The sequence below is a fragment of the Oncorhynchus nerka genome, linkage group LG8 (genome assembly GCF_034236695.1).
Source record: "Oncorhynchus nerka isolate Pitt River linkage group LG8, Oner_Uvic_2.0, whole genome shotgun sequence".
NCBI lineage: Eukaryota > Metazoa > Chordata > Actinopteri > Salmoniformes > Salmonidae > Oncorhynchus > Oncorhynchus nerka.
In genome coordinates, this window is record NC_088403.1 from 59,793,230 (window position 1) to 59,810,694 (window position 17,465).

Consider the following 17,465-nt stretch of genomic DNA (forward strand, 5'->3'; position numbering starts at 1 on the left):
GAGGGGGGAGCGAGGCAGAGAGAAGAGACCGTTAGATGACAATATCTATTACATTACAATGATATAGTGCCCTTCTAGGACCACTGATCTGCAGGGATGTCATGGCTGTGAAACAGTAGTTGGAACCAATACAGTCAGTTTTAATGACGGAACGAGGACAATAAATGGCAGCGATTATAAAAGTATCCAAGGCTGCTTTTACACAGGCAGCCCAATTTGGATCATTTCTCTACTTTTTTTCCAATCACATCAGCTCTTTTGGCAAAAGATCAGAATTGGGCTGCCTGTGTAAACGTAGTCTAAAGAGCTGGAGAAGTGGAAAGGCGTTCATTTTGACTATAAGTGGTCATGACAGATAGGAGGACTTCTCGAGCCCTGGGAGAGGGAATGTCCCTATGAAAAAGGTATGATCCAGATGAATGAATAAATCATGAACAGTCACCTCTCTTCTTGGCCTGGGCCACCATCTCCTCATACTGTTGTCTGTGTTTCTGGGCCTCCTCCGCAGGCTTGGCTGGCAGATTACTGCAACACACACACATTGTAGTGAGTGACTGTGTGCGTGCGTGGTTTGAACTTGGTGCCTTACATTATTCATGGTGGTTGAGCTGCTGGTGTATTAGTGGAGAAGGCAGGCAATGGAAAGAGTGAGGGAGGGAGGGATGGAGAGGGGGAGGGGGGGTGGAGAGAGACCTTGAGTGACCTTGGCCTGGTCTCAGATGATTGCTTCACTAAGCCAATTCTCCTGTTGATCTGACACACCCTAACCCACACCGTACACTTCTAAATATTCCATATGTTTACCATTTGTTTGCATAACATGCTTTCACTCGGAAAAATGTGTGTTCACAGCAGGGAGGCCCACTCGAAGCTGCGAGACAGAGCGAGACACAGAGGGAGCGCGAGACACAGAGGGAGCGCGAGACACAGAGCGAGCGCGACAGACACAGAGGGAGCGCGAGACACAGAGGGAGCGCGAGACACAGAGGGAGCGCGAGACACAGAGGGAGCGCGAGACACAGAGCGAGCGCGAGACACAGAGCGAGCGCGAGACACAGAGCGAGCGCGAGACACAGAGCGAGCGCGAGACACAGAGCGAGCGCGAGACACAGAGCGAGCGCGAGACACAGAGCGAGCGCGAGACAAAGAGCGAGCGCGAGACACAGAGCGAGCGCGAGACACAGAGCGAGCGCGAGACACAGAGCGAGCGCGAGACACAGAGCGAGCGCGAGACACAGAGCGAGCGCGAGACACAGAGCGAGCGCGAGACACAGAGCGAGCGCGAGACACAGAGCGAGCGCGAGACAAAGAGCGAGCGCGAGACAAAGAGCGAGCGCGAGACACAGAGCGAGCGCGAGACACAGAGCGAGCGCGAGAGACAGAGCGCGAGACACAGCGCGAGCGCGAGACACAGCGCGAGCGCGAGACAGAGCGAGCGCGAGACAGAGCGAGCGCGAGACAGAGCGAGAGACAGACACAGAGCGAGCGCGACAGACACAGAGCGAGCGCGACAGACACAGAGCGAGCGCGACAGACACAGAGCGAGCGCGACAGACACAGAGCGAGCGCGACAGACACAGAGCGAGCGCGACAGACACAGAGCGAGCGCGACAGACACAGAGCGAGCGCGAGACACAGAGCGAGCGCGAGACACAGAGCGAGCGCGACAGACACAGAGCGAGCGAGACACAGAGCGAGCGCGAGACACAGAGCGAGCGAGACACAGAGCGAGCGCGAGACACAGAGCGAGCGCGAGACACAGAGCGAGCGCGAGACACAGAGCGAGCGCGAGACACAGAGCGAGCGCGAGACACAGAGCGAGCGCGAGACACAGAGCGAGCGCGAGACACAGAGCGAGCGCGAGACACAGAGCGAGCGCGAGACACAGAGCGAGCGCGAGACACAGAGCGAGCGCGAGACACAGAGCGAGCGCGACAGACACAGCGAGCGAGAATAGAGAGACAGGAGAGACAGAGGAGAGACAGGAGAGAGAAGAGAGAGACAGGAGAGAGAAGAGAGAGACAGGAGAGACAGAGGAGAGACAGAGAGAGACAGAGAGAGACAAGAGAGACAGGAGAGAGAAGAGAGACAGGAGAGAGAATAGAGACAGGAGAGAGAATAGAGAGACAGGAGAGAGAATAGAGAGACAGGAGAGAGAATAGAGAGAGAGAGAAGCGAGAACCAGAGACACACTAAACTGTCAGCAGCCTCTAACTAAACTAGCTCTCATAAGAGTTAGGAAACCACATGGGTTAGTTAGTCTGGCATGAAGGAGACATAATGAAGCAGGGAAGAGAAATGAGGAGAGACAGAGACAAAGTACAGAATCAGTGAGCACAGCCTTGCCATTGAGAAGGGTAGACACAGGAAAACCTGGCTCCCTGTAGAGGAAAGGCTGTGAAACCACTGCACAACAGCAGAACCTGAGACAGAGCTGCATTTCCTGACAAAATGTCAAAAATATAAAACAATTAGAGTGTCATTTCCCCAAATTTGAAACCCTTATTCAAGGTGAAACACACACACACACACACAAAATCCATGTCTCACAACTTAAAAATCCTTCTTTAACCCGTCTCCTCCCCTTCATCTACACTGACTGAAATTGGATTTAACAAGTGACGGCAATAAGGGATCATAGCTTTCACCTGGTCATGGAATACTCAGTAGACTCACCTGGACTCACCTGGTCAGTTCTATCTCATGGTAGAAACTGGGTGGTTGGAGCCCTGAATGCTGATTGGCTGAAAGTATTTTATTTTATTTAAACCTTTATTTAACTAGGCAAGTCAGTCAAAAACAAATTCTTATTTACAATGACGGCCAACACTGGCCAAACCTGGACGACGCTGGGCCAGATGTGCGCCGCCCTATGGGACTCCAAATGCCGGCCGGTTGTGATACAGCCTGGAATCGAACCAGGGTCTGTAGTGATGCCTTAACCCGCCGCGCCACTCGTGACTAAATCAGACCGTATACCACGGGTATGACAAAACATTTATTTTTACTGCTCTAATTACGTTGGTAACCAGTTTATAACAGCAATAAGGCACCTTGGAGGTTTGTGGTACATGGCCAATATACCACAGCTAAGGGCTGAGTCCAGGCACTCAGGGTCTGTAGTGATGCCTTAACCCGCCGCGCCACTCGTGACTAAATCAGACCGTATACCACGGGTATGACAAAACATTTATTTTTACTGCTCTAATTACGTTGGTAACCAGTTTATAACAGCAATAATCACCTTGGGCAGTTTGTGAGACATGGCCAATAACCACAGCTAAGGGCAAGAATAAGAGCTGGGCCGCCGTGGTATAGAGCCATATAAGAGCTGGGCAGGCCTTATTACTTAAATATACTCAGTGTATATTTGCTGTATGTGTGAAAGAGAAAAAGAAAGAGCCCCAGCCAAGTGATCCACTACAGGGCAGCCCTGTAGAGAGCAGGGATAAGAGCTGGGCAGCCCTGTAGAGAGCAGGGATAAGAGCTGGGCCGCCCTGTAGAGAGCAGGGATAAGAGCTGGGCAGCCCTGTAGAGAGCAGGGATAAGAGCTGGGCAGCCCTGTAGAGAGCAGGGATAAGAGCTGGGCAGCCCTGTAGAGAGCAGGGATAAGAGCTGGGCAGCCCTGTAGAGAACAGGGATAAGAGCTGGGCAGCCCTGTAGAGAACAGGGATAAGAGCTGGGCAGCCCTGTAGAGAGCAGGGAAGAGCTGGGCAGCCCTGTAGAGAGCAGGGATAAGAGCTGGGCAGCCCTGTAGAGAGCAGGGATAAGAGCTGGGCCGCCCTGTAGAGAGCAGGGATAAGAGCTGGGCCGCCCTGTAGAGAGCAGGGATAAGAGCTGGGCCCTGTAGAGAACAGGGATAAGAGCTGGGCCCTGTAGAGAACAGGGATAAGAGCTGGGCCCTGTAGAGAGCAGGGATAAGAGCTGGGCCCTGTAGAGAGCAGGGATAAGAGCTGGGCTGGCGTCATGTTGATCATGATTAGACAGGCAATCCTCCAAAAGGGGAATGAAATCTGATCCATGACTCAACAGTATAAACTCTACAGTCTCCTGCAGAGCTGCTCCATCACCCTCTGAATGGCACACTATGTCTCAATCGTCTCCGGCCTTAAAAATCCTTCTTATAAACCTGTCTCCTCCCCTTCATCTACACTGATTGAACGTGGATTTAACAAGTGACGACAATAAGGGATCATAGCTTTCACCTGGTCATGGAATACTCAGTGAATATACTCCTGCTGTGGTTGTATGACTGTACAGAATCAATGAACAGTTTGTTGAAAGCCCCCCCCCCCCCCCATCTTTCCTTCAATAATGCCCAGAGCCAGGTAATACCAGGTAATACCAGACAAGGACACAAGACTGTATAAGAGGGTCCTGTGTGTGTAAACCCTGTCTAGTATAAGTGTGTGTGTGTAAACCCTGTCAAGAATAAGTGTGTGTGTGTGTCCTGTCTAGTATAAGTGTGTGTGTGTACCCTGTCTAGTATAAGTGTGTGTGTGTACCCTGTCTAGTATAAGTGTGTGTGTGTACCCTGTCTAGTATAAGTGTGTGTGTGTACCCTGTCTAGTATAAGTGTGTGTGTGTGTGTGTGTGTGTGTGTGTGTGTGTGTTACGTACGCAGGGCGAGCCTCCAGTATAAGTGTGTGTGTGTGTGAACCCTGTCTAATATAAGTATGTGTGTGTGTGTGTGTGAACCCTGTCTAATATAAGTATGTGTGTGTGTGTGAACCCTGTCTAATATAAGTGTGTGTGTGTGTGTGTGTGAACCCTGTCTAATATAAGTGTGTGTGTGTGTGTGTGTGTGTGTGTGTGTGTGAACCCTGTCTAATATAAGTGTGTGTGTGTGTGTGTGTGTGTGTGTGTGAACCCTGTCTAATATAAGTGTGTGTGTGTGTGTGTGTGTGTGAACCCTGTCTAATATAAGTGTGTGTGTGTGTGTGTGTGAACCCTGTCTAATATAAGTGTGTGTGTGTGTGTGTGTGTGTGTGTGTGTGTGTGAACCCTGTCTAATATAAGTGTGTGTGTGTGTGTGTGTGTGTGAACCCTGTCTAATATAAGTGTGTGTGTGTGTGTGTGTGTCTGAACCCTGTCTAATATAAGTGTGTGTGTGTGTGTGTGTGTGTGTGTGTGTGTGTGTGTGTGTGAACCCTGTCTAATATAAGTGTGTGTGTGTGTGAACCCTGTCTAATATACGTGTGTGTGTGTGTGTGGTGTGTACCCTGTCTAATATAAGTGTGTGTGTGTGTACCCAGTCTAATATAAGTATGTGTGTGTGTGTGTGTGTGTGTGTGAACCCTGTCTAATATAAGTATGTGTGTGTGTGTGTGTGTGAACCCTGTCTAATATAAGTATGTGTGTGTGTGTGTGTGTGTGTGTACCCTGTCTAATATAAGTATGTGTGTGTGTGTGTGAACCCTGTCTAATATAAGTATGTGTGTGTGTGTGTGTACCCTGTCTAATATAAGTGTGTGTGTGTATGTGTGTGTGAACCCTGTCTAATATAAGTGTGTGTGAACCCTGTCTAATATAAGTGTGTGTGTGTGTGTGTGAACCCTGTCTAATATAAGTGTGTGTGTGTGTGTGTGTGTGTGTGAACCCTGTCTAATATAAGTGTGTGTGTGTGTGTGTGAACCCTGTCTAATATAAGTGTGTGTGTGTGTGTGTGTGTGTCTAATATAAGTGTGTGTGTGTGTGTGTGTGTGTGTGTGAACCCTGTCTAATATAAGTGTGTGTGTGTGTGTGTGTGTGTGTGTGTGTGTGTGTGTGTGTGTGAACCCTGTCTAATATAAGTGTGTGTGTGTGTGTGTGTGTGAACCCTGTCTAATATAAGTTTGTGTGTGTGTGTGTTACGTACGCCGGGCAGCCTCCAGTATAAGTGTGTGTGTGTGTGTGTTACGTACGCAGGGCGAGCCTCCAGTATAAGTGCTGTGGTGGAGTTGGGCTCAAAGTCCAGGTTCTTCCTGACACTCTGTCTAGGAGACGAGGGACTGTGTCCAGGTCCAGCTCTGCTAGTGTTACTTTCACATTCCTAGAACAGACACAAAAACACACACTCAAAACATAGTGTACACACACACACACACACACACACTTACCTCACACGTACAATGCAAATATCAGATTTCAGGAGAGAAACAGGTTTTATTTGCCAAGGTCCTACCTGTCAATTTGAGTCTCATATTCCTTTAGGAAAACTGCACAGACACCCAAAGGATATAGTCAAAAGATACAATGAAATATCAAGACAACAAGTGGCTTTATTCACCCGACTGAACAACCAGGAAATCCTTGAAATGTAACGGCTCTGTAGACGTGACGAGCTGAATCCTCAACGGGATTTGTTGACAGATCCATGGTCTGGTAAAACTACATTTAAACTAAAAACAGGGATATGTTGACAGATCCATGGTCTGGTAAAACTACATTTAAAAAAACTAAAAACAGGGATATGTTGACAGATCCATGGTCTGGTAAAACTACATTTAAAAAACAGGGATATGTTGACAGATCCATGGTCTGGTAAAACTACATTTAAAAACTAAAAACAGGGATGTGTTGACAGATCCATGGTCTGGTAAAACTACATTTAAACTAAAAACAGGGATGTGTTGACAGATCCATGGTCTGGTAAAACTACATTTAAAAAAACTAAAAACAGGGATATGTTGACAGATCCATGGTCTGGTAAAACTACATTTAAAAAAACAGGGATATGTTGACAGATCCATGGTCTGGTAAAACTACATTTAAACTAAAAACAGGGATGTGTTGACAGATCCATGGTCTGGTAAAACTACATTTAAAAAACTAAAAACAGGGATATGTTGACAGATCCATGGTCTGGTAAATCTACATTTAAACTAAAAACAGGGATTTGTTGACAGATCCATGGTCTGGTAAAACTACATTTAAAAAACTAAAAACTGGGAGCATCTTATGAAAGCTCAGTCTGGATCAGACTCAGCTCATAGAGAAAAGCTTCATTTCCACTGAAGACTTATTTTATCCCTCGGCCCACTTTCTCTCTCTCACACACACACACACACACACACTTATACTGGAGGCTCGCCCTGCGTACGTAACACACACACTTATACTGGAGGCTCGCCCTGCGTACGTAACACACACACTTATACTGGAGGCTCGCCCTGCGTACGTAACACACACTTATACTGGAGGCTCGCCCTGCGTATGTAACACACACACACACTTATACTGGAAGCGCGCCCTGCGTACGTCACACACACACACACCACACATACTTATACTGGAGGCTCGCCCTGCGTACGTAACACACCCCTCCCCCCCTGGACCTTAGTGTCCCCTATCTAATGAGTGCGTCCCTCTGTGTGTCACAGAGCTGGGCGCGTGACGCCCTGGCCATTGGGGCGCGTGACGCCCTGGCCATTGGGGCGCGTGACGCCCTGGCCATTGGGGCGCGTGACGCCCTGGCCATTGGGGCGCGTGACGCCCTGGCCATTGGGGCGCGTGACGCCCTGGCCATTGGACCTCCGGCCACAGGAGCAGTTAAACAATGACAGAGAGTTGACTCACTCACAGGGGGGTGTGTGTGTGTGTGTGTGTGTGTGTGTGTGTGCGGCACAAAGAGGCCACAGCCTGAGTCAACAGAGAGATGGGCCTGTACTGTAAGATGTAGAGGCAGAGTGATCCGTGTGTGATGGAGGATCAGTACAGTGGCTGGTTGAGAGATGGGGCTGTACTGTAAGATGTAGAGGCAGAGTGATCCGTGTGTGATGGAGGATCAGTACAGTGGCTGGTTGAGAGATGGGGCTGTACTGTAAGATGGAGAGGCAGAGTGATCCGTGTGTGATGGAGGATCAGTACAGTGGCTGGTTGAGAGATGGGGCTGTACTGTAAGATGGAGAGGCAGAGTGATCCGTGTGTGATGGAGGATCAGTACAGTGGCTGGTTGAGAGATGGGGCTGTACTGTAAGATGTAGAGGCAGAGTGATCCGTGTGTGATGGAGGATCAGTACAGTGGCTGGTTGAGAGATGGGGCTGTACTGTAAGATGTAGAGGCAGAGTGATCCGTGTGTGATGGAGGATCAGTACAGTGGCTGGTTGAGAGATGGGGCTGTACTGTAAGATGTAGAGGCAGAGTGATCCGTGTGTGATGGAGGATCAGTACAGTGGCTGGTTGAGAGATGGGGCTGTACTGTAAGATGGAGAGGCAGAGTGATCCGTGTGTGATGGAGGATCAGTACAGTGGCTGGTTGAGAGATGGGGCTGTACTGTAAGATGGAGAGGCAGAGTGATCCGTGTGTGATGGAGGATCAGTACAGTGGCTGGTTGAGAGATGGGGCTGTACTGTAAGATGTGATATCACCATATTGTTATTATGAGCCGTGCATGGTCCTGAAACGGGATCATTCATTCTAAAGGTTTTCTCCACTCCGACGGTTTTACACTCAAACAAACTAGGACAAAACTGACAAAGTTATTGATGATGTTATTGATGATGTTATTGATGATGTTATTGATGATGTTATTGATCATGTCTATTTATGTTGTCTGAAAAGGTCACGCTCAGGCCAGCTACTATTCTATGAATGCTTAATGAATAAGAAGCAACTGATTCTAGTATAAATATGTGTTTGTAGGAACAGTTTCCAAGGTCGCGTAGTGTCGCTGTAAAGGGCCCTACTGGGCAATGTGCACATTGGGGTCATCTTAAAGGAGGAAGCCAGGCGTGAGGCACAACCTACTGCGATGGTTCCCCCTGTCACTGCCAACAAAGGAGGGCCACTGCACTTGGGGAAATCAGGAGGTGAGATTCTCTGAGTGCTGTCTCCTATGTTGTAGAGGAGAGAGAGACAGAGAGAGAGACAGAGAGCGCCAGAGACAGAGAGAGACAGAGAGAGCGAGAGACAGAGAGAGCGAGAGACAGAGAGAGCGAGAGACAGAGAGAGCGAGAGACAGAGAGAGCGAGAGACAGAGAGAGACAGAGAGAGGGAGACACAGAGAGCGTGACACAGAGAGCGTGACACAGAGAGCGTGACACAGAGAGCGTGACACAGAGCTGCTTCAGTTTCAACTGAACAGAGCGCTAGGACCATTCCCCAGGACTACCTGACATGATGACTCCTTGCTGTCCCCAGTCCACCTGGCCGTGCTGCTGCTTCAGTTTCAACTGTTCTGCCTTATTATTATTCGACCATGCTGGTCATTTATGAACATTTGAACATCTTGGCCATGTTCTGTTATAATCTCCACCCGGCACAGCCAGAAGAGGACTGGCCACCCCACATAGCCTGGTTCCTCTCTAGGTTTCTTCCTAGGTTTTGGCCTTTCTAGGGAGTTTTTCCTAGCCACCGTGCTTCTACACCTGCATTGCTTGCTGTTTGGGGTTTTAGGCTGGGTTTCTGTACAGCACTATGTGACATCAGCTGATGTAAGAAGGGCTATATAAATACATTTGATTTGATTTTGATTTGAGAGAGGGAGAGAGAGAGGGAGCGATAGAGAGAGAGAGGGAGACAGAGAGCGATGGATAACAAAAGTGAGATGGATTGGTGGAGGAGGAAGAGGTCAGAGACACTATTGAGTGATGGAAACCCATGTGATGTATGATGGAGATATGTGAGCTGGTGATTCAGAGAGACAAGCATGTGGCTGCAGACAGGCTGGGCTAGGCAGGACTGCTGCTCAGAGCACAGGGCTGAAAGAGACAGAGCTGTTACTACACCGTGTTGAGTCACTGATTGAAGCGCGAGAGAAAGAATTCACATTTTTATTTACATTTTTTAAATGTAACCTTTATTTAACTAAGTAAGTCAGTTAAGAACAAATTCTTATTTACAAGGATGACCTACACCGGCCAAACCCGGACGACGCACTCCCAATCACAGCCGGTTGTGAAACATCCTGGAATCGAACCGGGGTGTCTGTAGTGATGCCTCTAGCACTGTGAGGCCTTAGACCGTTGCGCCACTCGGGAGCCCCCACATTGCAGGATCAGAGCCACTACTCTCAAACTCTTTCCATGCTCACTTTCTCTCTCTCTAATGTAAAGCATTATCACCCCACTGCAGAGACCCAGATTCAGCAGACAGTACTTAGAGCTTACTAAGCCAGAGTTGGCATACCATTCAGATTCTTCCAAGGGCCTGTTTCCTTGCCACACACGCAGTACTTTCCCGTGCTGAAATTATGCTTTTACAGATACTGCATTACAACTATGGAACAACATTTTAACTTAAATTAAACAGAGTCCAGAGCCGTATATAACCACATATCACACTGCTCTGGCTGAGTCCATGCTTGAGTCCTGTCAGCATATAGGTCAAGTGAACTAAAGGGGACTGGTGACAGACAGTACAATGTTCTAAAGACTGTAGTGAATGGGGGTGAGCAACCGGGGAGGAAGCCTTCCCAGCTAGCCAGGGGATTGGGGGGGGGAGCACTACTGACCGAAGGGGAGCAGAAATCTGGCACCTCTGCAACGACATTGCAGGTGCCTCAAGCAAGGTGAAAGGAAACACAGGCTGTCTGAGCGTGAGAGAGAAAACGAGAGAGGGAAGAGGAAAATGAGTGTGTGTGTGTTACATAAATGGTAAGGAATATTCTGCCCCACCACACAAAAAAGGGTTCTCCCATTCTGCCCTACCACGCAAAAAGGGTTCTCCCATTCTGCCCTACCACGCAAAAAGGGTTCTCCCATTCTGCCCTACCACGCAAAAAGGGTTCTCCCATTCTGCCCTACCACGCAAAAAGGGTTCTCCCATTCTGCCCCACCACGCAAAAAGGGTTCTCCCATTCTGCCCCACCACGCAGAAAGGGTTCTCCTATTCTGCCCCACCACGCAAAAAGGGTTCTCCCATTCTGCCCTACCACGCAAAAAGGGTTCTCCCATTCTGCCCTACCACGCAAAAAGGGTTCTCCCATTCTGCCCTACCACGCAAAAAGGGTTCTCCCATTCTGCCCAACCACGCAAAAAGGGTTCTCCCATTCTGCCCTACCAAGCAAAAAGGGGTCTCCCATTCTGCCCTACCACGCAAAAAAGGGTTCTCCTATTCTGACTTTTATTTACTTTGGTTTAACTTTATGCAGTTACTGCTAACATCACCCCCCATTCTCTCTAAAACACAGAGCGTTACCTGTCTCGAGGGGAACATGCATAGTTACGACAAGGCCAGTATTTCATTAACTTACGCTAATTTCCTGGTGATCTGTCTGTCTGCCTGCCGCCGTTGGCACAGCGTTCTGATGGCAGGATACTTGTCCACGTGATTAAACATGTATTTAATGGTCGCAAAAATTACAACTAATTTTCTACCAAATGAGCAGTTGGTGCCTTTTTGCTTTGTAGGGCAGTACAGTCACGATAGCCAACTGCTTCCCCTTCCTCACTAGTCACAGGCTGAGAGAGCAGTTTATTGCATGGCCTCGGATTAGTAGCGTAGTAAACACATCTACCAAACAGACGGTTGGCGTCTCACCCATCCCCTCACCCCGACGGCAGAATCCTATTTCAGCGACCACAAACACATGGAACTAACAGCCTCTGTGTGAATGAGCCTTTCACTGCTACTGCTAGGATGTCATAACATTGACTTGGTGTTTGTTCGGCGTCGAGGCTGGCCACGTAATCAAATAGTGAGATGGGCTTTAGTGCTTTTAGCGACTCCAGTGGCAACGGTATCCCAGGGTTACCCGTCTCGAGGGGAACATGCATAGTTACGACAAGGCCAGTGTTTCATTAACTTACTCTCATTTCCTGGTGATGTAAGAGGTTCTCTTAGGGCCTGTCTGTCTGTCTGCCTGCCGCCGTTGGCACAGCGTTCCGATGGCGTTGGAGAGGACAAACAGGCTTAGCAATAAGCACAGCGACAGTACAGGGTATAGTCGAGGGGTTACCTGTAGAAGCAATGCCTTACTGACATTAAAATTGCCACTAAAAAGAGGCTGATTAAGTTGTATTGTAATAGTCTACTGCTAGACAGGGCAGACTGACAACAAAATGGAAGAAATTTGGGTTTTTTCTATGAACCATGTGAAGACCACTAGCAAGGGGCCAAAACCACTGCAGAAGCACAGCTCCTTCCAATCCACTACTTTTAATGGTGTTGAACATACGCTCGTCTAGTGCACAGCCAGGAAATGTTTGGAAAGTCCATTTCCAGCACTGGGTCAGGACCGAGCAGTCCACATCTCGTTCCTTCTCTCCCGCAATATATACATATAGATATATGAGTGAGTGAGTGAACAAACACCAGACACTTCCACAGGGAAAACATTAGGGCTCGGAACTGCCAGGGACCTCACGATACAATATTATCATGATACTTAGGTGCCGATACGATACATATTGCGATTCTATATGTATCGCAATTCGATACTGTGATTTTATTGCGTTTCAAATGTTACAAACATATTGCTCACCATATGTCTGCGTCAGTCATGGAAATAAAAGTGCTGAAAACAAAATTGTCTTCCTATTTCAAAAAGAAAAGGAGAACAAGCTATGAAGGAAGAACACTGGAGTTTGTTCAGGTGCAGCCAACTAGGGCAAAAATATTAAAATATTGTCAAAACGATACGATATATAGTCAAAAATAATATCCCGATATTTAACTGTACTCACCCCCCCATCATTACTAGAATGCATGAGTCTACCGCAAAACAACACTTCTACAGGGAAAACAGCAGCCTGTTGTGTTTCATAGACAGCTCGTATTACAACAGATACACGAATGGACAAATCTAATACAAGTACATTGGTCATCAGAAGCTGGCAAAATACCTTTAAAAAAAAAAAAAGAAATTCACACACACTTCACCTCAGAGAGATGAGCTGAAAGAGGATGTGTAAAAGCTAAGCCCTTGCTGTCCTCTACCTCCCGCTGTCTCTCCATCATCCCATCTCTTTCTACTCCCTCATTTTTCCTTCTGTCAGACAGGGGGAGAGAGAACGAGAGAGGAGAGACTGTAGACTGCTGTGATCGCCCCCTCATCGCATCGAGCTGACACAAACACACAGACAAAACACACACACACACACACTCACCATGGACGCTACAGTTTCCGTACAGACACCCAGAACAACCAAGAGGGTTTAAACTCCACAAACCGTCATGGCTGCTCCCGTTGGCCCAGCTACAGCCCACACAGAGGACGAAGTGGTCAGGGTGACAGCGGGCCTGTCGATAGGACACACCCCCTGCTGGAGGTGATGCATGATACCGCCTCCTCTCCCTCTGTCACTCAATCCCTCTCTCTCTCCACCCTCTCAGCGTGCAGACGCAACACTGAGGCACTGAATCAGTGAGGAACCTAGAGGATCAGTGTGTGTGAGAGAGAGTGTCTGCAGCGTCTCGCTCTATTAGTCGCTGGGCTGAAAAAGGAGCCAGCCACTTTAAATCAACCCCAGAGTGATGAATACAGCATCCATTTCTCATCCACTCGGCACTCTGACAGCGATGCCTTGGGGTCAGCTTTTTATTCTCTCCCTACATTTCCCTCCCCGTCTCTCTGAATTATAGCCTGCTTGGTCTTGAAGATGGTGACGTCAGTGAGTCTTTGTTCTTCCGTGTCCAGCAACTCTGTTTAGCCTCAGAGGGGAGGGCCTAAGCTAACGGGGAACAGGGATTGGTTGATTTCCAGGTGATTGACGGGTAAGTACCGGTGGGACAAGGGGGGCTATGAAACAACTACATTTCCTGCAGGTAACGGGGGGCTCGATAATTGAATTCCGGCCGAGCACTCTCACAGGGCTAAAAGTTATTGATGAAAGAAAAAGGGCTTATAGTGTTATGGTGAAATGAAAGCAGGAGAAAAACAGCAGCAAACTAAGAAAACACAGACTTATTGCCCACCGGACATTGGCCACACCCCCTGCCATCAGCCAGCGGTTGCCATGGCGAGACAAGTGTCCAGACAGGTGCTGAAAATCTAGCCTTGCCATCCGAGCCCAGGCACCAGGGATAGGGTTACCACCGGAGGTGAAAATGCTTTACGCTAGACCAGGTTAACAGTGGAGGGGATAGGTGTTGTAGCCCGCCCGGGTTAGAAAAACGACTCTGTCCACACTGAAAGGATAAAATGGTAGAGAAAGGCGTGACTTGTTGGCCTCTTTAAATCGGAGGACCCTGGTTAATGCTTTCACGTCAAGGTTCACACTATCACTGTAGTCGGATACAACGATGGCAAATGTGTGATGGTTATAGGCAGGTTATATATACACACACACACACAGTACCAGTCAAAATTTTGGACACACAAAGGGTTTTTCTTTATTTTTACTATTTTCTACATTGTAGAATAATCCTGAATACATAATAACACATATAGAATCATGTAGTAACAAACAAAAAAAGTTAAATAAAACTAAATATATTTTATATTCTTCTGTAAATTAAGTAGCCACAATTTTCCTTGATGACAGCTTTGCACACTCTTGGCATTCTCTCAACCAGCTTCACCTGGAATGCTTTTTGATGTGCTAAGCACTTGTTGGCTACTTTTCCTTCACTCTGTGGTACAACCCATCCCAAACCACCTCAATTGGGTTGAGGTCATCTGATGCAGTACTCCATCACTCTCCTTGGTCAAATAGCTCTTACAGAGACTGGAGTTGTGTTGGGTCATTGTCCTGATGAAAAACAAATGAGTGGGATAAAGCGCAAACCAGGTGGGATGGCGTATCACTGCAGAATGCTGGTTAAGTGTGACTTGAATTATAAATAGATTTACCGAAAGTGTCACTAGCAAAGCACCCCCACACCACCTCCTCCATGCTTCACAGCGGGAACTACACATGCGGAGATCATCCATTTACCAAACTAAGGCAAAGGGTGGATACTTTGATGAATCTCAAATATATATTTTTTTATTTGTTTTTGATAACTACATGATTCAATGTTTTGATGTAGTAAAATAGAAATCCTTGAATGAGTAGGTATCCAAAACTTTGACTGGTACTGTGTGTATGTACAGTTGAAGTCGGAAGTTTACATACACCTTAGCCAAATACGTTTATTAGTTTACATACCCTACATTACTCATCTCATATGTATATACTGTACTCTTATCATCTACCGCATCTCGCCTATGCCGTTCTGTACCATCACTCATTCATATATCTTTATGTACATATTCTTTATCCCTTTACACTTGTGTGTGTATAAGGTAGTAGTTTTGGAATTGTTAGGTTAGGTTACTCGTTAGTTATTACTGCATTGTCGGAACTAGAAGCACAAGCATTTCGCTACACTCGCATTAACATCTGCTAACCATGTGCATGTGACAAAAAAAATTGATTTGATTTTGAACTCAGTTTTTCACAATTCCTGAGATTTAATCTTAGTAAAAATTCCCTGTCTTAGATCAGTTAGGATCACCACTTTATTTTAAGAATGTGAAATGTCAGAATAATAGTAGAGAGAATGATTTATTTCAGCTTGTATTTCTTTCATCACATTCCCAGTGGGTCAGAAGTTTACATACAATCAAATAGTATATGGTAGCATTGCCTTTAAATTGTTTAACTTAGGTAAAACGTTTCGGGTAGCCTTCCACAAGCTTCCCAAAATAAGTTGGGCGAAATTTGACCAATTCCTCCTGACAGACCTGGTGTAACGGAGTCCGGTTTGTAGGCCTCCTTGCTAGCACATGCTTTTTCAGGTCTGCCCACAAATGTTCTATGGGATTGAGGTCAGGGCTTTGTGATGGCCACTCCAATACCTTGACTTTGTTGTCCTTAAGCCATAACTGTGGAAGTATGCTTGGGGTCATTGTCCATTTGGAAGACCCATTTGCGACCAAGCTTTAACTTGATGTCTTGAGAAGTTGCTTCAATATATCCACATAATTTTCCTACATCATGATGCTATCTATTTTGTGAAGTGCACCAGTCCCCCTTGCAGCAAAGCACCCCCACAACATGATACTGCCACCAATGTGCTTCACGGTTGGGATGGTGTTCTTCGGCTTGCAAGCCTCCCCCTTTTTCCTCCAAACGTAACGATGGTCATTATGGCCAAACGGTTCTATTTTTGTTTCATCAGACCAGAGGACATTTCTCCAGAAAGTACTATCTTTGTCCCCATGTGCAGTTGCAAACCGTAGTCTGGCTTTTTTAATGGTGGTTTTGGAGCAGTGGCCTCTTCCTTGCTCAGGGGCCTTTCAGGTTATGTCGATATAAGACTTGTTTTACTGTGGATATAGATACTGTTGTACCTGTTCCCTCTAGCCTCTTCACAAGGTCCTTTACTGTTGTTCTGGGACTGATTTGCACTTTTCGCACCAAAGTACGTTAATCTCTAGGAGACAAGAACGCGTCTCCTTCCTGAGCAGTATGACAGCTGCGAGGTCCCATGGTGTTTATACTTGCGTACTATTGTTTGTACAGATGAACGTGGTACATTCAGGCATTTGGAAGTTGCTCCCAAGGATGAACCAGAATTGTGGAGGGTGACAATTTTCTTTCTGCAAGCAAAGACATAAAATGATGTCAATTAGCCTATCAGAAGCTGCTAAAGCCATGACATTATTTTCGGGGATTTTCCAAGTTGTTTAAAGGGCACAGTCAACTTAGTGTATGTAAACTTCTGACCCACTGGAATTGTGATACAGTGATATATAAGTGAAATAATCTGTCTCAACAATTGTTGGAAAAATTACTTGGACTCCTTGTTCCTCTTTACGCCGAAGATAGTTCGTAATGACTTTCCCTGTATGTTTGGGGTCGTTGTCATGCTGAAGAATAAATTTGGGGCCAATCAGATGCCTCCCTGATGGTATTGCATGATGGATAAGTATCTGCCCGTACTTCTCAGCATTGAGGAGACCATTAAATCTGACCAAATACCCAACTCCATTTGCAGAAATGCAGCCCCAAACTTGCAAGGAACCTCCACCATGCTTCACTGTTGAACCTCCACCATGCTTCACTGTTGACCGCAGGCCTTCATTCGTGTACCGCTCTCCGGCCCTTCGGCGAACAAACTGCCTTCTGCTACAGCCAAATATCTGACTCATCAGTCCAGAGCACCTGCTGACATTTTTCTGCGTTTTTGTGCATAGTTGAGTCGCTTGGCCTTGTTTCCACATCGGAGGTATGGCCTTTAGACCGCAAGTCTTCCATGAAGGCCACTTCGGACCCGACTTCTCCGGACAGTAGATGGGTGTTCCAGGGTCCCACTGTTTTCTGACAATTCTGAGCTGATGGCACTGCTGGACATCTTCCGGTTGCGAAGGGAAGTAGGCATGATGTGTCTTTCATCTGCTGCAGTAAGTTTCCTTAGCCACGGCGTCAACGGTCCTCAACGCTGCCCGTTTCTCTGTGCTTCTTCTTCAAAAAAAGAGCTTGGACAGCACATCTGGAAACCCCTGTCTGCCTGGGAGAGACCTTACTGATGCAGTATAACTCCCTCATGTCTTGTTGCTGGGCTCAGTCTTGCCATGTGTATGACTTTTGACAGTAAACGGTCTTCAGCAACCTC

The 17,465-nt window shown here is 47.2% G+C and overlaps 1 protein-coding gene across 1 annotated transcript in view; it reads right to left on the reverse strand.

The window, feature by feature from the left end:
• LOC115133658 (TBC1 domain family member 14) overlaps positions 1-17,465 on the reverse strand; it is a 66,853-nt gene that overhangs the window by 23,808 nt on the left and 25,580 nt on the right. The window contains 2 exon segments of the mRNA XM_065021952.1: positions 443-525; positions 5,904-6,031. Coding sequence (XP_064878024.1) covers positions 443-525; positions 5,904-6,031 — 211 coding nt within the window.